Source organism: Neocloeon triangulifer, unplaced genomic scaffold (assembly GCF_031216515.1).
Source record: "Neocloeon triangulifer isolate White Clay Creek 2 clone unplaced genomic scaffold, ASM3121651v1 ptg000012l, whole genome shotgun sequence".
Lineage (NCBI taxonomy): Eukaryota > Metazoa > Arthropoda > Insecta > Ephemeroptera > Baetidae > Neocloeon > Neocloeon triangulifer.
This window is the reverse complement of record NW_026775554.1, coordinates 4,697,712-4,719,508: the sequence shown is the minus strand read 5'-3', so window position 1 is coordinate 4,719,508 and position 21,797 is coordinate 4,697,712. Positions and strand designations below refer to the sequence as shown.

Here is a 21,797-nt window from a genome sequence, read left to right as displayed (position 1 = left end):
CCAGTTACACACTACTGTGATAATTGCAATCGACAGGAATTAAATTAACCCAAATAAACCGGATTTAATGTTTGCTTTAATTTTTTCAAAATCTTGTAGCAGAATTTCCAAATAAAGATCATTCTTATTTTAAATAATTAAATAATAAAATTTATAATTAAAATCTCCACAGCAGACACCCAACGAACTCCAGACTTCTCACAGCTCTTGCTTAGAGCAGTGCGCCAGGCAAAAAATAATTCGGCCGACAGAAATATTGTCTCTTAATTGTTAATTAATTGCAGACAAGGGCATTAGTTTTCATTATCTGCAAAACCAGTGCGAAACAAATCTTGTCTTATGCGCACAGGGGAAACAAACATTATAATGTTTTAAAAATGTGCAATTAAAATTATATACTCTTCACAACTTAACTTTTAATTTTAATTATGCTATCATCACTTTACTAATTCTTTAATTACAACATAATATTACGCAAGAACTAATATAAAAATTATAAAAAAAAAATATTTAAATAAGCAACAGAAATTGCAGCAATTTTAAAATTTCAAAATAAATATAAACATGCTGAGTTTCCAAACCCCCAGCGTAACGAAAACCTAACTGAACCTAACCCAGATTTCTTCCTTGTTCTTTCAGTTCTTCAGCTTTTTTCAGTTCTCATCTGTATCGCGCTGATCTAAGAAAAAGAAAATGCCAGCAAATAAACGAAGTTTGTTTAAATTATAAAATTAATAATAATAAAATTCAATGAATGAAGAGCACGGCCAAAAAAGGCTTGTCTTAACCTGACCCTAAAGATATTTGTTAAAAAACCGGCTTTCAGCTAACGATTACTGGTCATCATCTATATAGTGTCTTTTTTGCTGTGTTTTGTATTGATTTGACTGCTTTTGGCGCAAATGTGTCAACTCAGGTTCTTCGATTTACTCCCCCTTTGAAGTGGCCCTTTTTTGCAAACAGCTCATCGAAAAAAGTGAATGTGAAAGGCACTTCCGCAGCCCTTATGTTTCCTACAAAGGAGGTGAGCAGCAAAAAAGCAAGAGCTGTGATGCCACCCTTGATCAACCCTATACGCTGAGGCGACAAGCGAGCTGGTTTTTATTGCTATTATGTTGAACACACCAATATGCTTGAGAAGCATTTTTTATATCAACTCGAAAAAAGTCAGTTTATTTAAATGTTTGCTTTTAAAAATGATTTAATAACAATCTTATCTTCCAAGATATCGTGTAAAAATTGATGAAAATTAATAATTATGCAAATTTTTAGTGTATTGATATTTTTATTTTTTCTGATTTTCGGTGAGTCAGGGAACTATGAATTTTTCAGAAAAAAAGTATTAAGAGCTTTGGAAAAGTGAATTTTTTAATAAATAGCAAGTAATTTGGCACGGTCAAATATTTTTCAGAATATTTATTGGTCATGGGTAAATCTAGAAAGAAAGATATTATTCCTTTTGTCATTTTTCTAATTTTTATTTCAATTGAATGAATTATAAAGTTATGGAATTTAAATTTGAAAAATTGTGCTTAGAAGCAAAAATATTTCAATTTAAAGTGAAAATCACGATTTTTTGCATTGTAGGCATTTTTATTGAGTGTAGCTTCTTCAAAGAAAGTACCACAGGCGGCTTAAATAAAAATCGCTCTAGTCTTTTCTTCTGGCGCGTCACTCACCGTGCACATCAGAGATCAGAGACAACATTGGGTGTGTTAAGTTGCAGAAAATATATCGCTGTTTGTTCCTGCCTTTGTCTTTTACCCGCGATTTGGCTCAAAAGCTGTTTGGCCTCCTATGCTATATACTTTTCTTTCTCTTTCTTCTTTTTTTTTTTTTGTTATTTGCCCTCGTAGGACACAGGACAGAGACTGTACACATGTACATGCGTGGGATTTGCGCTGCTCAAAGCTATGTGCACGCGGGACGCGAGAGCGGGTGACTTCAAATACATCATGTACGCATGCAAAACACGCCCCGAAAAAACCTCTAGGGTGGAAATAAGAGAGAGATTCAGGCCGCTTGTTCTCTCTGTACTTTGGATGGAGGCACTTGAGTTTTGTGTTGCGTGCCCCGCAGCCCGCAGTCTCTTCTTCATATCATCTCTTTGTAGTTTCGAGTTCGCCTCTGATCTTTATGACTTCGTCATCATCAGCAGGCTACACAGTATCATTCAATACTGTGCGAGCTGGGACAAAAGTAGTCCTGCACCACGATACGGTGCGCGACGCCTAGTCTCTTCTCTTTACACTTCCACTTTCATCTCGAGCTACTTCAAAGCGGCTTTCAAAGAGAAAAATTTGAATATATTGCACTCTTTCGGCGCGGGCGGCGGAGCCCGTCAAAGAGTCACGTCGCGCGCGCGAACCAAAAGCTAATCAATAGCCTGACACATTCTGAAATCGCGGCCAGTGAAACGTTAATTCCAACAAGCAAACGCAAAAGCAGGCAGGTGTAGTTAATTAGTGAAGTTTAAAAAAAATCCAAAGAAAAAATTAACTTATCAGAAAATTTGACGTAAATTACACTTTTTTGAAGGAGTTGGTTTTATGAATATAAGATTATACTTATTTTATTTAAAAAAAATTAATTTGATGTGGAGTTCAAGAATCGAGTGGCAATTAATGATTTAATTATTATTTTGAACACAAAATTCCAAATCATTGTTTTTTTTCAGCTATTTGAAAAAGTTTTATTTCAGGACAGTAGACACCGTTCTAAGCATTTTAATGTCCTACTTTGGAAAAATTTCTCTTATTAGGGAAAAATATAATTACTCATATCCATTAAAATTTATTCAAGACGGAATTTCAAACTAAACTGGGTCATTAGTAGGCGTTTTAATATTGTTTTCCTTTTTTCAGAATAAGCAAATTGGATAAAATTTGCTAATTTTTTCTACAAATTGCCATAATTCAGAAGTTTGAATTATTTTTCAGAATTTAAATGAGAATATGATTTACAATGATTTTTTAATTCTATAAATTATTATTTAATTTACTTTCAATTTCCATAACAGTTTAAAAAATTTTAGTATCCGCGTGTAACGTGCATAATCTTTTTCATCTTTGTGGCTGAGAGAAAACTACAAATTTTGCTTTCATTTTAGGGAAAGATTTTTTCATGTGGTTCTTGTTGTTGTTGTTGTTTTTTTTTTTTTTGCCAAACTTCCTGTTCAAAAATTTCATTCTCGGAAGGTCTTATTGTTAGTGCATGTGTGCAGTTGCAATTGACTTGTACAATACAAGTATGTTTTTTTTAAATGAGAGGCACAGCGGGTCTTTTATTTCTCTTCTCAACACGTGGTAAACTCGTGTCTTGTGTGTAAACACAATAACAATAAGATAACCCAGCGTCATGGTAAAGAAAATTTGGAATATTTGTGCAAAAGAATAATGAAATAACGGAAAGCATGCAGCTTTTTGCTGTAGGCGCGCGGTTGAAAGGAATTAAAAAAAGACGCTAGGTCACCATATGTGCTGAGAAGCAAAATAAAATCCTCTCTTTTAAGAAAGAAGCAATAAACAAGTCAATAGGAATGACACATATGCACTTACAATGAGATCTCCGAGAATACGATTTTTCGGACAGGAAGCTGGCGAAAAAAAAAACAAAAATAGAACTACACAAAAAAATCTTTCACTCAATCGACTGAACCGACAACCGACGTCAATTTTTTTTTTTAATTTTTAATGTTTTCTTCGCCACGAGTGTGATAAAAATATAATGAATGGTTTTACCTGTTGCTTAGCTTAAGGGCATAAGGGTCAGTTAAAAATTGTAAATTTTTAACATCACCAGCAGAAAGTACGATAAAATCTAAATCTACATATTGAGGAAATGGAAAATCCAATATTAATTTCAATCAAATATCATTCTAGCTTCATTGCCCGTTTTTATTTTATCTTTTCTCTAACAAAGGAGGTTAATTAGGAGAATAACTATTTTTGGAGTTCGTATAATTATACACAAATTCAATCTTTTTAGAATCGTTATTTGATCATTATTTAATGAATATCTTATCCACTTTTTGTACTTTAATTAAATTTCTTAGGGGAATTTTGCACATTTTTAAATATCAATATTCCTTGAATTAATTTTTTTTTTTTAAATTAATATTTATCACATCTCTTGATATCTATCTCCCCTCTCTGGAGAACTAATTGTCACGACTTTTTTTAATTCTATGTAAAAATTATTGTTATTTTTCAGTTTTCTGTGTTACACCTTAGGCAAAATAAGAAAAATCACAGAGACAAATTTTGATAACAATGTGATCTTCAGATCTTCGATCTGATCTTCTCTCAATGTTCCATTTAACTCCTTCCGATTCTGCAACCCGCTGTTTCTGCTCCGCTCCTCTCACAAACGCCACCTAGTCGGTTCTCGGCGAAACGACTCTCCACGTCGGAGAAACAAACGAGCGTCCGCGAACCTCACGCTGGTGGGTCGGTCTCCGTCTGTCTTCTGCAGCTGCAGCCCAGGTCAGTCAGGTGAGAGCGAGAAGCGATGTCAACGAACCTTCGGCAGACGCCGCTGACCTGCAGCGGCCACACGCGGCCCGTCGTCCAGCTCGCCTTCAGCGGCATCGTGGACAGCGGCTACTACGTCATATCAGCGTGCAAAGGTGTGTAAAGTACCAAAATTTCCAGACTTAAAGATGTTTTGACGGGCAAATTTATAACTGTGTCACGCAGATGGCAAGCCGATGCTCCGGCAGGGCGACACTGGCGACTGGATCGGCACCTTCGAAGGTCACAAGGGCGCCGTCTGGGGGGTGGCCCTCAACCCTGATGCAACCCGAGCTGCTTCCGGCGCTGCAGATTTCTCAGCCAAGGTGATGTAAAATTTAAAAAAAACTGAATTTAAAGAATTTGAAATCATTCAATTTTTTTTTTTTAATTGATTTTATTGAAGTTTGAATTTGTGTATGATTTTATATTAAATACTATTGTTGGACGCAGGTGTGGGACGCGCTGTCCGGAGACGAGATTCAATCGTTCCAGCACGGACACATAGTCAAGAGCGTCGACTTCAACGCCAACGACCCTCATCTCTTGGCCACCGGCAGCAATGAGAAGCTGATCAGAATTTACGATCTCAACAAACCTGAAGCAGGTAAAAGAAAAAATCATAACAGATGCATCTGCAGGCTGCATGTGGCTGGTCAAGGCCAGTTGCACTTTCTATACGTGTCTAGTTCTAGCGCTTGATGTCCTTTTCTAGTGCTCCTTTCACATTCCTTGCCGTCTACAGATGACGAGCTAATTCGAAGTATTGTTTTCTACTAATTGAATTAATGACTTAATAAAAATCAGATTGTTTGAAAAACTTAATCAATTTTTAAGAATAATTAAAAAAACTGCTTAATTAATAAAAAAATATATATATATTATTCCATGATCAAGATTGATTTGATTTTAATTAAAATTCTTTCTCCAGATTGTTTTCTGCCAAAGTAAAATAATTTTATTTAAACATTTACTTAGGCTAAAATTAAATTACTAGAGATTTTAAGGGAATTGTAATTTTTTTGCTTTTAAATTGATGAAATTTAAAGACACAAAGACATTACTGCAGTTTCAGAATGTTCACTAAATTCGAATTGTCATTAATTGGAATATTTGGAAGAAGAGAATTATAAAAATAGCACCATTAATTTACAAATTATCAAAATTTGTTGCAGATCCTGTTGTTTTCAGTGGTCACACCAACTCTCTGAAGCACGCCGTCTTCTTCCGAGATGGCACATGCCTTGTTTCTTGTGGCGACGACAAGACCCTGAGAGTCTGGGACCGAAACTCGGGTCAAGAGATCCAAAAGCTGGACTTCAATGCCATTCCTAGCAGTCTGGAGGTCTCTCCAGATGGAAAAATCATCACCACAACCCACGGAAATTACGTCAGCTTTTGGGAAGCAGACACGTAAGTTGAGATCAAAATCATGAATTGAACTGGAATTAATTGACAACAAATTTATGCAGGCTGGAGAAGGTGAAGGAAGTGAAAGTGCCAACACAAGTCAATTCTGCCTCATTGTCGCCTGACAAGTCCATGTTTGTATGTGGAGGAGAAGACTTGAAAGTTTATAAGTTTGACTACGATTCTGGCAACGAGATTGGTTTGTTAATTTTAATTAATCCTTTTAAATTGTGGTTCAAATATGTTTTGAATAAAATTTTCACTCTGGTTCGATTGGTATATGAGATCCTTTTTTAAATTTGCTACATTTTGGTTGCAGAGTCATTCAAGGGCCACTTTGGACCGGTTCACTGCATCCGGTTTGCTCCTGACGGGGAGCTGTACGCTTCGGGCTCAGAGGATGGCACCCTGCGTCTGTGGCAAACCACAGTTGGAAAGACTTATGGCCTCTGGAAGTGTGTGGACGGCGTTCAGGTTGCCTTGCCGGACCCGGTAGCTCCTCCACAAGCCCCCGCAGCACCTCAGGCCACTTAAACCCCCTCCATCATTTGCTCATCGCAAATATGAGTTGCGAAGAAACAGGGTAGTTTGCCAATCTCTGTCTGTGCTCGAGGTGCTGCCATAGGTCGAATTGATGTTTGCCAGCACCTTGGACTGCAACCGCTGAACGAAAAAATATCGGGATCTCGAATGTGCGCGGCATCTGCGGTGTGATCTTTGTAATGATAAATTCTTATGGTGCCTCGTTTTCTACTTCACAGATGGCCTCGTCAAGTCGCCCATATTCTCATCACTTAGAGAAATTGAATTCAAAGTGAAAGACCAGTAGAAATTTTTCAGTTTACTTACTCAAGACAGCTGTTTTTGCTTTATTTTTGGTTTCTCTCACTTTCGATTAAACAAGTCTTATTTGTATCAATATGACCAAAGTTCTTCTGTTAGCATTTGAATTTCGGAGAAAAGTGGCGGCAACGGAATTGTAAATTAAAAGCAGCAGCTTTTCAGTATATAAACCAGCGCATTTATTTCACTCGCTATTATATCTAAATTCATAGTTAGGTAGGACACACTCTGTTAACCAATCAATCGATTACTCTTTCTCTCTCTTTAGTTAATTATTTAAATGTTAACGATAGCAAACCTTGTTTTGTCGTGCAGATAATAAATAAAATTGTTGCCCGAATCTATAAGAATATCTATCTCGTTCATCTCCCGCTAAAAGAATGGAGAGCAGCTTGCGATTGCGGCTGTTTTCGCGGACAGTCTTTTCTCACAAAATGCTCTGCGACTAAATTGTACTCTGGTTTGACGTCATGAAATTAAAATTTCCCGGACAAAATTTCAGTTCCACGCAGTATAAGTGTGCCTATCACGCTCATACATTTATAAAATTATATGTCTAGGTATAAAAATATATACAACTACTCAAGCAGGTTGGAGGCCCTGAAGGCATGGCAAAGCTCAGAGAGATCCATCTGCCTTGAACCTTTCACTGAGCAAATGCAGCAGATGAAAATGTAAAAAAAAAATGTATATACACTAAAAGGCTCTAGGCGCGAAACCTAAGTCAAAGTTGTATACGAATAAATGATTAGCACCGAAACGTAAAACGATGGATTGATGGATGACGTTGGAATTTTGAGCAAAAATGACAAAAGCTCGAGGACGTTATCCGAGCAGGCCGAGGAGACTGAAGAGGGGTCCTCTGCTGGGTGGCGGCCTCACGATCCTCGGGGGAGGTCTCAGGTCCAGGAGGCTGCCGTCGTCAGGGCCGGACGGTCCAGATGGAGGGGTACCTCTGGACAGGAGAGGCGACACTGGCAAATTGAGAGGTCCGGGGGGACCAGAGGGCCCTGGAGGACCATTGAAGAGGGCTCTTCCACACTGGGCCATGCAGACGTCATCCCTGCGAACGGCAGCAGGACCGGCGCGTCGGATCAAAATGCCGCAGTCGGTTACCCGGATAGACCTACATCTCGGCTGAGGAAAATAAAAATAAATTTATTTTATAAAAGTTTTAATCTTTTTAATGATAAAATTTAATTGATTTGCTTACTCCACTGGGTGTGCATTGGCAGCTGGTGCAAGGAGTGGTGAGGACTCTGGCGCCCATTCGAACCAGTCTGCCCTGGATTTGGCAGGAAGCGTCGGGAAGAGGAGGCCCTGCAGGTCCATTGTTCAAGGCTCGACCCTGCGCTCCAACATCCCTCCAGGCATTCAGGTCAACGCCTGGCAAAGATTGGCAGCTAATACGAGGATTTCTGCAAAAGAGGTGATTTAAAAATTTGTAAAATAGTAGCTAAAAAAATCCTACGTTGAACCGTTTGGCTGATCAAAAGCGACAGGCTGAATGTCAATAGGTGCGTCCATGTTGTTACAAACAACCTTGGAAAGGCTAGATTTGCGCAGTTCCTGCAGTTGGGCTGGAGAAAATCTTTCAACCTGAGAGTTCGTCTCATACCTAAAAATTGAAATTAATTTTTTTATTTATAATTTTATGGAAAATAAAAATTTACCAAAATCTGTCACAGTCTCTGAGTTGTCTGAACTGGCGGGCCATGATGCAGGCAAAGGTCGGGCCGACAAGACCCCCAGGAAGGGCAGTTTCACTCAATCCTCCAGGGAACAACTCGACGTCGTCCACGCTTTCGTATACATTACGCAGTCTTTCAATCGCTTCAGTCGGAATTTCGCGGGAAAGATCCTCCCAAACGACAGCCTTCGGCAGACCGCACACAGTACGGTACTCATTGTACGACTGCAGCGCGTGGTCTCTTCCTCTTTGGATGTTGAGGGCCGCTAAGTCCATTCCCGAGTGAGGGCTTCGGCGCACCTCAAACAGGTGATTGGTGACCTCGCCTGTGATGAAGCGGTCCATGTCTTCCATGGGCGCAGCCAAGAGACCTCTGGTCAGCTCGTCAAACATCCGGGGGATGAGCAGCATGCTGGGGTCGAAAAAGGCATCTCGGAGAAGGAGTGGAGGGGTCAGGGGTTCCCATCGGGGACCGGCGCGCGGCAGATGGGGGCGAAGAAGGCTGTGGCCAAAGCGGAAGGCCGCCGTGGCAAACTCGTTCAGAACGCTGGGATTGCAGGTGGCATCATATCCTAAAGAACGTAAAAAAACATTTTAGTAATTTTATTTAAAATGGCACATTTTTAATTACCATTGTAGTATCCATCTGTCTGAAGTCCAAGTTTGTATTTATTAATAGCTTCAGGCCCCAGAACACGGGGCAAGAATTCGGAGAAAGTGATGTGTTGGGTCTCGGCGGCCACAATGCGCCTGGCGTGGTGGAAAACAATTTCTTCGCTCCAACGGGGGTTGATCAGGTGCAATGCGTCAGCAATGCGATTGTGCTCTCTCATGAACATGGTGTGCATCACAGTTAGACCTGGTTGTTCACTCGCTCTTCCATCACCTTAAAAATATTTTATTTTAAAAAAAAAAATTAATTTTTTTTTGTAATTTACCAGCAGCGAAGCAAAGGCCACTCTGGGCCCTGCACTCGGGATTGGTTCCGACCTGAGGAAGGAGCTCCCTGATAGGAGAGTTCGGCGCCAAAGGTGGCAGGATAGTGGTGTTCATTCGGCCGCCTGAGCCTCGGAGTGAAGTGATGCGGCATATGTGCTCTCCGTAAACGTGAGACGCGTCAAGAAAAGCAGAGTTCTGATTCACTTGCTCCCTGGGTCCTGTAATTTTTAAATTAAAATTTTTATTCATTTTGAAATAAAATTTTTATTTATTTTAAAATAAAAATTTTATTCATTTGAAAATAAAAAATTATACCAATGCTAAGCTGTCCGGGAAGAGATCTCATGAAGGAGAAACACTTAGGGCGGCCGTTGGTGTTGTTCAGGGGTGGGTGGTACGGGTCACCAGGAGGTACGGGGATGGGCATACACTCAGGGTGCACCTGTCGGGCTGAATCACAATCTCTGCAGTCGGGAATGGACACGAAAAAGCCGCGGTGGACGGGCGTGAATGAAATATCGTGGTCTAGGAATTGCGCGTACTGCATCGTCATGAGGGAGTAGCGCGCGTGCAGGTGGCTCACGTCTGTGTGCACTGATGTGGAAACCTACAATATTTCATTATTAAAAATAATAAAAAATCCAATCAGGAGGATGATGTAAAGTGTAGTAAAAAAATTAATTAATGAAAGTTTTTAGACCGCGGGATTGACAAATGCGAAAGTTAAAAAGGTACAAAAAGGTGGGTCTCAGGCAAAAACTAGTATGTCTATCTATTCATAGGGTAAAAATATTTATATTAAAAGGTAGAGTTTAGTAAGATTTTTTTTTTTAATTTTTAATTTATAGAATTTTGATCTTACAGTTCTGGGAGAAGGAAGCGGTGCGCCGCTCACTCCTGTTGTCTTGGGGTGCGAAACCCCATTTTCGTACACAGCAGGCAAGATACGGGAGAACGGGGTCAACGACCTGCCCCAGTTGGGTCTGCGCAAATTGTTGCAAACGCCGCTGAACGATCTGAAGGGCGAGGTCGGGTCGCACCCTGTGGGTCCAGGTTCTGTCAGACCGCACCTCTGCAAGCTGGCCGGTGGAGCGATGACGTCGGAAAAGTCGGGCGCCGATCCTGTTATCAGGCCGGGACCTGCATTGGGGGTGAAACCGCCGGCCAGGGTGTTGTCGTCGAAGATGCTATTTGGCCCAAAGTCGACAAGGTCGCCAGCTAGCTGCCGGCGAATTCTGTTACTGCGGATGCTGCAAAAATCAATTAGCACACAAATGTGAGAATTGGCGAATTATTTTTCTTTTCTATTAATTTTGAATGATTTGCCCTTGAAAATTTTTGCGGATAAATATCAAAGGCTTTGTTTACTTGAAAAGCTCCTCAGAGGCCATCTCGTACAGGTGGGACACATTGGCTCTCTCCAAGGCGTCCAAGGTTGGTTTGTTGAAGGCGGCCGCCGTGCCTTGCGGTGAACGAGGATCCACACCTCCGTCTGTAGAAATATGATGTGTCAAAATATTAATTGCCATGCTTTATGTTTTTCTCCCTGTCCAGTATCACAAATCACAAATTTATTATGAAATCAATTAAGACCGAAACGAACAAATTTGCATGCGTGAAAGCGAGCGTGGTATAAGAGAAAGAGAAAACTCAAACTTAATCTTCAGGTTCCTCTCTCGTGTAATCGGACAAGATCTCAAAATCATTTGGTGCCGACTGCCACTTTAATTGCCCGCCAATTAAGAGACCGCGTGATTTGTTATTTAAAAATTTCTAAAACTTTCAAAGTGATTTGTAAATAATTGAGCTGAAAATTAAATATTTGCCCATATTTTTACAATTATTTTTGGCAAAAAAAAAATCTTACGTTTGCTCCAAAAGACAAATTCCTCTTCTCTCCTCGCCTTGATTTTTTCCTTTGCGCGTTCCACTGCCCGCATCACTTGATCTTTGGAAAAGAACATGCGTCCCGGCGGCTCCCATGGCGGTAGTCTATCTTCATCAGGCGCGACCAAGTCTGGGATTAGGCTAAACTGTGCTTGTGATAAAAGGCATGCCCAAACCAATCTGAAACAAAAAGGAAAAATTCATTAAAAAAATTGTATTTATGATTTTTAAAATCTTAATTAGAGAGAATTTTCCATCTTCAATCCTCAATATTAAATTTTAAATGTCCTAATTTTTACACTATTGCATAATGAAGTAATTATTGCACCCGTCAGAATTTTAACTGTAAAGTAGAGTGAATCTTAAAAAAGGACACATATATCATGCTTTTTTCCTCATCTCTCTGTTATCCTTTTATGCACTTTTTGCTCGTCTCCGTTTTTGACGATTCCAATTTCTCTTTTGCCTCGCCTGCCTGACCCGCATTTAAGCGAGATGACCCATTATCGCGATATGAGTATATTCGCGTGTGTATATGAACATGATGTCATCGACGCTTTTCACGCCCAGACGCACGCCGCTTCGAGCACGTAAATTATTATTTTGCTCCGTGACCGAATCGTGCGCCGGCTGCGAATTTGGTTCGTTGTTTTTTTTTTTACGTCGCGCGGATTACCATTAGACAGTACTTCTTGTGACAGGTGCAAAATTGCACTTTAATAACAACAATTCTCTGTCGGTGAAACTCGTAATAAATTACGTGTATGAAAATAATAATCTCCAAGTTACATGATGCGGCATTAAAATGTACTTTGGGGATAAAAAAATCTCGCCACAGACACGAAGTGTATGACACGAAGAGATGAATTGCGCACCGGAGTGGATAAATATATAAGTCTTCCTATTGTTTTTCCCTGTACTTTTTTACTCCTCCGTGACTTTGCTTATTCGAGTGTCAATAGAAACGACCAATTATGCGGCAAAACACACGGATCCTTTTCTTATATTAGCAGGAGAGAGTTTCCAGGGCGACACATACACACAAGGAAGCGATTCGAGTGTGTTATTTGCTTGCCCTGAAAATAACACATAATAACGTAATTCAAATTATATCTGATCGATGCGAAGGCTGAAGAAAGGTGCATTCATCAGATACGAGCTGTCCATCAAACGAGATGCAACGCGAGTGCATTTCCTAATTCTAAACAAAAAAGAACACTTTTAGCCTTGAGGAGCTTTTTCATTTGGACAAATTAGAAAAAACACTCTCTCCTTGCCCAGCAGTTTTATGGATCGCGCCGACAGTTAATTAACTCTTGATGATTATTTTTGAATTTTATATACGCTCTCCTCTTTCACCCATCAATCCAGTTTGTATATATTCGCTTTTAATGGTGATGGCGCCCAACACCTTCCGAAACACCTTTCGCGAGACCGTGACTTTTGGCAGCATATATTATAAATTTATGCTAATTTAGCACTTGCGAAATTCCGCCCCGCGAGCAAAAACCTCTAAGTGTCATTAATTAATAATTAAAAAATTTCTAAAAATTATTCAAAGGTACCTCCTTTTGAAGACAAGACGCGTTTTTCATTTATGGAGGAATTTTTTTCAATACCAAAAATGATGACCCTCAACAACCGGTCCTGTAACAAAAAACGTCAACTCTCGCGGTCACAAATACATAAAGGTCAAAGTGGGTCAGCGACCTTACTTAACTTCTCTATTTGATTGTGTTTGACGTGCATGACTGGAAAAAAACGTACTTCTTAAAAGAGGAAATGCACTTAATTAAAAAAACGTGTTTCACCACCATTTTCCTCCAGTCTTATCTTTTCTATTTGTGCCTGCTTTTGAGAGTAAAAGCTAAAAGCGAGTGCACAACAAGATCCGCGTGAGGAGAAATTACACGCCCGGATTGAACGAGAGAGAGACGGATACTAGTACGCTGAGATCATACTTGCGAGACAAACGATCGTATACATATAGACAGAGGACTGCTTTTATAAAATGCAAATAACATTTCTTACTTTGCCTTCCTTTCTTTCTTCTCTCGGCGTCGAAAGTAAAGAGAGCTCGGATAAAATCAACTATACGTACACTTCAGGCTTTCGCTGCGACAGGACAAGAAAAATTGCTCCGAAGAAAAGGAAAGCCGAGACAAAATTAATGAAATTGATTCATGCGAGCTTTAAAATAATATAATATGGGTCGGCGGGTTCGTCAGCTTTGTAGGTCGAGTTGCACCCACGCAGCTCAGGTTGCTCTCAGGGCAGACGAAATAATAACGCCGGCTTAAGGTGAAAATCAGCAGGTTTGAGCTCACGAACAGTTTTTCATTAACGTCAAGAAGGTTTAATTTTTTAATCAAACGAAATGAAAAAGAAAGCTCGGGCGGATAATAGTATAAATCGCGGAGTTGATTACAAAGTTTGGATTTGGCGCCCACGAGAGGCGAGAATTTGCTAATTTACAAAAGGCAACAAAGCCTGAAAGTTGTGTGTGTATTGTCGTTTCTGAATAATGCACGAGAGAGCAGGAAGGGCCAGCGGGTGTGACGCGCGTATTTTAGCATTTTTTTCTGCGACCCACCTACTAACCAAGAAATCTTTCTCTCGAGTGCGAAAGCTGTGCGGTGACAGATCTATGTAATTGGACTGTTACGATGGAAGAAAGGAATGTTTTGAGCATTTTGCATAATGCGTCAGCGGGGGCTTGCAAGATTTATGTCTAGCGAATTGGAGAGAAGAAGAAGAAGTCGGTCGGTTGGATGATTGAGGTGATGCTTTTGGAAAAGGGGAACGATAGAGTCTCTCGACACCGCGTGTGTGACCTGCGACCTCGAAAAAGGTGTACAAAAAGCACCGACAATGACCCGACTTGTTTTGCTCCTTCGAAAAACACCTTTCTCTTTTAATTGTGAATAAAAAAAATAAAAAAACACGCGTCTATGATTCGAGATAAAAGATCAATAGGTTTTATTTTTGGAAATAGATACATGGCAATGAAGCCACATATAATAGAAAAAAACAAAGGCTTTCCGATGTAAAACATTTTATGAAAAATCTCAAACAAAGTTTATAGAAACAATTTGAATTTCAGACATTTCGTATTGTTTAAATTTCAACTGTAAGCTGTAAGTAATGGATTGATTATCAAAATAACTAAAATTATTGAATAACTAAAATTAATATCCTTAAATTAATTACAGTGCTGCTTAAAAACAAAATTAATCTTGCTGAATCTTAACTAACTAATTTTTTAAAGGTTTTGTGGAGTATCATCATCAAAATAACTTGATTTTATAAACAATTAAAACTCGTTGGGAATTAATTGAAATTAAATTCTACTTTTTTTCTTTTCAAAAGCACTTATCTAAATTTCATTTAAAGCAATTTGATTGGGATATAAACCCGTTTTAAATAATTTACGCGAAATTTCTTGAATATCTCTTTACAACTCTTACAAGTAAATAAATTTGATCCCAAGCGAGTAGTGAGAAGTACATCAATATAGTATTGCAACTGGTTTTTCCATGTATAAATTAAGATTGAAATTTAGATCACACTTTCGATTTAAAAAGCAATGTTCAAGGCTCAGGCAATGACAAGCAACATGCAGATAAATAACCAATTAAGAGTTTTTTGGGTTGCGATAAAATATAAATTCATTTGCATTTTCTGTTAAGATTTTATTCGTCTTGTCTAGAAATATGATGTATTGCATTGCAATAAAAGGTTCAAATTGATCGATAAATTCAAAATCACATTATTATTGATGCCATTTCAGCATAATTGATTATATTCTATAAAATTAAATTACTATTAAAAAATTGGTGCATCTAATTACGGATTGAAATTAACAAGTTGCGTGAAACTATATCAAACTATAAACTAATGATCTGAGCTCAAAGGTAATTTCTAATTTCACTTTCAACACCCCTTCTAGAAATATTTAAACACGATTCTTTGTGCATTTGAGCTGCACAGTCAGAACTGGATTTCTCCAAAGAGTGCGACCGCAGCTGTGGTCCAATTGTATAAAAGATCTTTTGGTCGCGCGGTGAAAAAGAAAAAAAAGCACGTGTGTGCATACGTTGAGGCGGTCGGTCAACGCCTTCGCTGCAAGATGAGAGATTCGGCCTTTGAAAAAAAATGTATATATCGAATGCACCGGCACCAAGAAGTATAAATTACAAACAAAAACGAATGGCACTGCTGATAATCAGACGTGCGGTGAGCGCGTGGCGCCTGTGGCGGAGCGCAGCAGCCGGGCGCACAATGGACCTCAACGCGGAGAAAGTGAAGAGAGCTAGGTGGATAATTATACACATACACACACGTTGAGTATACGGTGCGGCCATGGGAGAAAGCAGCATCACATCTCTCGATCGGTAGTCGAGGCCGAGCATCGTAATCAAAAAAGTGGAAGGTCAACGCTCAAAATTCGATCGACTGCTTTTATTATTTTGACTCTTTCGGGCCTAACGTACTTTGGATTTATTACAGGCCAAAGAATTTCCCCAGCTTTATGGCGCAGATGTTTTTCAAAATGAGTCTCCCAGCAGGTGCAATTAAAAGGAAATTTGGTTAATTTAGTAAAATTTATTGGACCTTTATGCTAGTAAATTACTTTTGATCACTCTGTCTAAAAAATCTTACTCTCTTTTGATATTTTCATTTTCTAAAAAATTTCATTTGTTTTATAAATAAATTAAATTTAATGTGTTTTCCTATTCATAATATTTTGAGTGAATCCTATACGCTATTTTCTTCCTTTGTGTTACTTTAAACTCTTAAAAAATATTGAAAAATTATTTATGTACTTCGGATATGAAAACGGAAGCAATTCACGTCATAATGCACTAATAATTGCAAGACCTAATCGTAGATCCAAATTGCGTAAGCTTCCGTCTTTCCAGTTTGCGAGTGTTCCTTTTAAACTTTCAATTTTGAACCCAGGCACCATAAAAAGAAAACCGCGGCCGTAAATCTTATCTGCCGAGAGCAGTGAATTGTTTAATGTATGTATTTTCGTGCATGTACCAGAAGAACAGAATTTACGGCTTATTGGAATATATATCACGGAAGATATGAGCAGATGATATCATCGTCGAAAGTTTTTCGCTCGCGCAGCCAAACAACAGAGCCGATCATCGCCTTTTTAGAGCAGGCGCCTCGAATTGCGCCATATCAGATTTTTGGCAAATTTTGCAATGATCCAAACTGCAAAAATCGCGGTCAAGAATTTGATAGAAAAAATAGGTAATTTTAATGTTGATTTTTATTTTGCTTGGAAATTGGAAAAATTTATCAAGATTATGAAGTTAAATTAATATATTTTCAAGAAAAATGAAATATAATTTTACTAATGTAATTTATTTGGGGCTTTTTGAGAAACATGTCAACATTTAGTTCTCAAATCCACCGGCTATGAAATTAATTTTTTTTTACGCATTTGATGAAAAAGAATATTTAAAGATCATGATTACAAAGAATGAACTATTATGCTGGTTCTCATCTTACCAAAAATTTAGAAATTTCATATTCATACATGATATAAAAAGAGTTCCAGATCATAAAATCAAAGTAATGCAGCAGCAAGTCAACTTTAATGAAGCAAATTAATTTAAGCGATAAATTTCGCTGATATGGCTCTTGAGTAGAAATTTATTTCCTTTTTACAGCTGACGAAAAATTTAAAAGCCGTCGCGCTGATTTTTTGCGAGGCCTGATCTGCCCCACGGCGAGCGCGCTTGCCTCCTCTCGAAAGATCCGGCTCGTCGAAAATATGCAAATTTATTTAACGCAAGTGAATTTCTCTCTCCCTCTATCTATATCTACTCTTGATAAACAACTCGGTGTGCAGTTTTTGCATCGCAGAGTGCTTTTGCTGGACCAGGAAGATGTCGCTGACAAATTGCGCACAAATCACGGCCGAATTGCTTTCACTTATTGCTGTGCGCCCCGCGAGGCGAAGTAATAATGCTCATGCTCATTACTCAGCTCATTCGGTTCATTTCCCTGCACCCCAGGGCTCCGCACCGTACACAGCTGATTGCATGAAAAATCATTTCGACCAATTACTACCGACTGCGGTTGGCGCGCTCATTATTATCTGCGTCTATTATTGAGCTGAACCGCATAATTTCATTATTTTCTCACTTGCATTGTTACTTAAAAAAATGTAAACCAGGAAAATATTTCAATAAACTTGTATGAGGTGAAGTGATGTTGACGGGAAAGCATTTAATTATTGCATCTTCAATATAGACTTAATTAATTGGTAAGGAGAAATTTAATAAATAATTCATTTCATATCCTGGAAAGTTGATTTTTCTTATTAAATTAATAGGCTTTAGAAAAATTAGAGGCAAAAAGAATTTATTCATAATTATATCAAAATGCTTTTCAAATTTAATATCAATTAAATATTTCTAGGCGATCAATAAATAAAACTAAAGCAATGCTCTGAATGCTCAACCATCAGTGTGCTAAATTAAACATTTCTATTTTTTAATATCATGTAATTTGAAATAAAATTTTGCGACAATATTCTTACCTGGTTCTTTATAATATAATTTTTAAGTTTTAAGTAAATTATTCCAATGTTTACGTAACTTTGCATCACCCCAAAAATAAAAATAAAAATTTCTCTTCCTGTGATTTTGTATGCATGGCATTTCAATAAAAATTACGCATTATTCTAGAGATAGCATAATACGCATTTCACATAACAAGGATGTAGTGATATAATGCGCTTTCCAGAATGGTTTTTTGAAGTTAAATGCCGCAACGTGAAAGCCGATGGTGAGGAAAGGATTTGACTTTTTGCTCAGGATTTTCTGCGGTTTCTGATCTTTCTTCCGCGTGCAGTGGCATCCGAATTATATTATTACGAGCCGCATGCCTTTTCACACGACACAATAGGTGTCAAGCGCCACATGAGATGATAAAGTTCGCGGCGCGAGAAATGTCAGGAGGTCACTCTCCTTTATCTCAGAGACCAAATTTATTTCGCCTCGACACGCAGCATGCTGGCCTGAGGCTAAAATCAAGAAAGGAAAAAAAGAAGAATGTTTTGGAAAGAAATAATCTTTTTTTTTTAAAATTAATTGTAAGATATTTTAATACGGTGTTACATGATAATATTTAAAAATTAGGTATCTGGGCTCTTGAAATGCCATAAATAATATAAAACCAGCTAGTTTTAATAATTTTGATGTTAAAGCAATCATTTTAATAAGAAAGTCACAAAAATTATAGTTTATAGGTAACACTTTGAACTCTTTTTTGTATAAACATAGGACAACAATAAAACATTGGTGATTTGGTTTTGAAATGCAACATTGATAAGAATCCTATGAATCCAACTACAAAACCCTTCAAAATTATACCTTCACAAAAAAATAGGGAAATATATAATATTTGCATAATATGTGAATAAAATTAAGCTTCCTCATAAATTTACAAAAAAAAAGATATTTTGGCTACCTTTCAAATTGCAAATAATTTGTATGTTAAATAAAGAGCAATATTTGCAAGCTAATTTCACTGATCTGTTAAGTTTAAAAGAGAGACTTTTCCGAGGAATTTATGAGTCACGAAAAAAAGTGTCAACATAATAACCTTCTTAAATTTCTCTAAGGAAATGTTTGCGAATCAACACTTGCGCACATTTGCAGATAAACGTGAACTTTTTTTGGCTTCATGCCTAAAAAGTAATAAACTTGAAGACAACTTTTACAATCTCAAAAAAGCCGCTCCTCCTAGAGGAACAATCGATCGTCATTATTCACGGCGCGGTCATTAAAAAGCAAAAGTGTGTATTGAAACTCCTTTGATTTCCGCCGTCGGCTCTGGATTATCAATCGAATATGATTTTGGCCGCATAGAAAGTTGGCGGCGCTGGAAATATTGAAAAAGCGCCATTCAAATGTGATGGAGTGTATTCCTATCCGCGTATTAGCCTTGGTAATTATCGGTCGGCGAATTTCACTTTTAAAATTTTTCTCCGCGCAGCTCGCGAATTTTCGCCCCCCGGCAGCAAATTAATCAGGCGGCGACGGCCAATGTCGCGATTTTTTTCATCGATTCCACGCGTGCCCGCCGATTATATCTGTAAGCATCGTGCGTTTATATATTACGAGTTGTTTGTGCGTAGCTGCGGCTTTTGAGTCGAGGGAAATCAGGAGCGATTACGTGTTTGCGTCAGGGAAATCTCTTCGTTCTCACTTTTTATGGCGGAACTTGCACTTTTCAGCAGCGTGCGCTGCTCTCAATTACGAGGCAAATTAAAGCAAACATGCGTCTTTTTTTCACACGCTCTGCACCAAATAAGAGAAGGAAATTAGGAAGTGGCCCTAATATTACGCGAGAAGAACCTTTGCATGTTTCACAATGGATTAACTTTTGGACTAAACTTATCTGATGGTTGCACATTTGCATTCTCTGTTGTCTGTGCAATGTTGTGCATATGTAGTTCATTTGCATAGCAATTGTTAAACTCCAGACACTTTCAGTTAAGAATCATGAATGAATAAACAAAATGAAATAATGTTGAATTTCCCTAATTATATATTAACTTAGTTTCAAACTGAAATTTGACCTATCCAATTGATTAGAAACTTACATATTTCTTAACACAAGAAGCTTAATTGCTTTAATTATTTAGATTATTTATCATCTCATCTGCGCACAAAATATAAAATCAATCCTATTGTTAGACATGATGGCAAAAAATTGCAATTATTAAATTAACGTATAGTATATTATAAATATATCATATAAATCATATTTATAAGTTGACTTCAACTAAACAAATTGTAGCTCATAAATTCATAATTTTGTGGAATTTCTCTGATAAATAATTTTTATCAATGATCAATAAAAATGATTTGTTTTGCTCAGCAAAAGATATAATATATATTTATATTATTCGATATAAATCTGCATTTGTTAATATGACTTATTGGATAGGAAGCAATTATCACATTTTTATTTGCAAATCTTTCAAATCTCGTGTAACAATTTATTGTTACTGCTTCAAGGGTGAGATCTGAGAGGCTATAACTTAGAACAAAGTATGAAAACCGACTCCCAGTAGCAATTATCGCACTCTTTGTACAAACTGCGGTGAGAGATAATGTCTTAAGGAGCTCCAATTATATGCAAATGAGAATACAAAAACAAGCACCGGCGAGAATCAAATTTCAAGATAATGCATGAGACTGACAAACAAGATCCGCCGTGAATTTGTTTATGAACCCCAATTATCCGGCATGAGCAGGCGAATTTCCTTTTTCCGTTGAGAGCTTTTTTCAATTTAATTTTATTAATTAATTGCGCCTGGTTTCACGTTTATACGTTTTTCCCAAATGGCGCACTGAGGACCTTGGCCCTTTTTATAAAAGAAAAATCCGTCTTGTTAGCAGAATGGATTAATCACGAGTTACGTCATCGGTCACGATTGTTGACCAAGAGGAAAAATTAGGCTTAAATTAAAAGGTGAATTTTGGCAGATTTATTACGTACTGGAGCTTTGAACTATTGCATTAATACTAGAAAATTCTTTGGGTAAATTAATTATTCTCACAAAGTTGACATTTTTAGCAATTATTCACCCAAATTGGTTGTGTTATTAATTACACAAATTATATGTAAATTTAAAATAAGCAATTGATGTTATTTTTGAATATAAATTGGTTAATTAATTTTTAATTTCACCCATTGAGAGGTAACTACTCAAAATATGTCATGCCTAAGTAGTTAAAAGTTTGCATAATTAATAGTTAACAAATAAAAAATTAATAAAAAAATCCACATGTACTTATTACATTTTCTGATACAAAGTGGAGGATAATAGTTAAAATATAAAATTAAAAAGCTTATAAATTTGTATTTCATCACAAAATTTCGCAAAGAAATTTTTGCTTATTTCTGAAAATCAACTACCAATCAAAAATATTTGTAAATAACTAATGTAATGGTAATCACTGAATTTGTACAAACAAAAGTAAATAAATGATCTACAACACTCACGACATCTAATTAAGCTATGTGTTATGATGAGTTGCAGCCTCGAAACAAACACGTTTTTGACACGCGTACATTTGGTTACTTCTCACTTTAGACGTGAAGAGAAATGCAATTTTAAAGCTGTATCACGACTTTTTTTAGTAAATAATGCAAATTACTCGCACTTGTCAACATAAATATGATAAATATAACAAAATTATATTCCAAAAAGAAAACTCTTATTTGGATTTAAAATATTAAAAAGTTTTTATAAGTGACGTTTTCAATTCAGATTTAGCTCTCGAAAATTGTAAAAACTTAAGCAAGTCGAATTTAAAAGTTACTTACGCTATCAGAGCGAGTGTGGTGCGCATATTTCTCGAGCGGTCACAAGCAAATCACAAATTACACTGCGGCGCGAGTATGGATCACTCGGAAGTTTCTTCTTCTCGGACGGTTCCCCTGATTGCACCGGGCGGGCACGGAGGCCGCCGGGGGCT

The 21,797-nt window shown here is 37.6% G+C and overlaps 2 protein-coding genes across 2 annotated transcripts; one reads left to right on the top strand and one right to left on the bottom strand.

The window, feature by feature from the left end:
- The first annotated feature begins 4,399 nt into the window (after positions 1-4,399).
- On the top strand, positions 4,400-7,120 carry LOC132197180 (serine-threonine kinase receptor-associated protein). Its single transcript, XM_059620284.1, has 6 exons — positions 4,400-4,627; positions 4,698-4,837; positions 4,965-5,118; positions 5,687-5,924; positions 5,984-6,120; positions 6,241-7,120. Exons 1-6 carry the CDS (start codon positions 4,510-4,512, stop codon positions 6,453-6,455), a joined length of 1,002 nt encoding a protein of 333 aa, XP_059476267.1. The 5' UTR covers positions 4,400-4,509; the 3' UTR covers positions 6,456-7,120.
- Positions 6,905-21,797, bottom strand: LOC132197179 (peroxidasin homolog). Its single transcript, XM_059620283.1, has 11 exons — positions 21,646-21,797; positions 11,261-11,460; positions 10,762-10,885; positions 10,256-10,643; positions 9,709-10,000; positions 9,393-9,611; positions 9,086-9,340; positions 8,438-9,026; positions 8,236-8,382; positions 7,978-8,182; positions 6,905-7,901 (listed from the first exon to the last, which is right to left on the bottom strand). The coding sequence occupies exons 1-11, from the start codon at positions 21,669-21,671 to the stop codon at positions 7,590-7,592; spliced, it is 2,757 nt and encodes a 918-aa protein (XP_059476266.1). The 5' UTR covers positions 21,672-21,797; the 3' UTR covers positions 6,905-7,589.

What these genes read in the sequence shown, in the direction of transcription:
- LOC132197180 (XM_059620284.1), top strand. Translation starts at nt 4,510, where the DNA reads ATGTCAACGAACCTTCGGCAGACGCCGCTGACCTGCAGCGGCCACACG. An exon ending in CTGCAGATTTCTCAGCCAAG is followed by an intron (nt 4,838 to 4,964) that starts GTGATGTAAAAT and finishes TGTTGGACGCAG; the next exon opens with GTGTGGGACGCGCTGTCCGG. An exon ending in TCTCAACAAACCTGAAGCAG is followed by an intron (nt 5,119 to 5,686) that starts GTAAAAGAAAAA and finishes AATTTGTTGCAG; the next exon opens with ATCCTGTTGTTTTCAGTGGT.
- LOC132197179 (XM_059620283.1), bottom strand. Translation starts at nt 21,671, where the DNA reads ATGCGCACCACACTCGCTCTGATAGC. An exon ending in ATTTGTCTTTTGGAGCAAAC is followed by an intron (nt 10,886 to 11,260) that starts GTAAGATTTTTT and finishes ATATTTCTACAG; the next exon opens with ACGGAGGTGTGGATCCTCGT. An exon ending in GCCAATGCACACCCAGTGGA is followed by an intron (nt 7,902 to 7,977) that starts GTAAGCAAATCA and finishes TATTTTCCTCAG; the next exon opens with CCGAGATGTAGGTCTATCCG.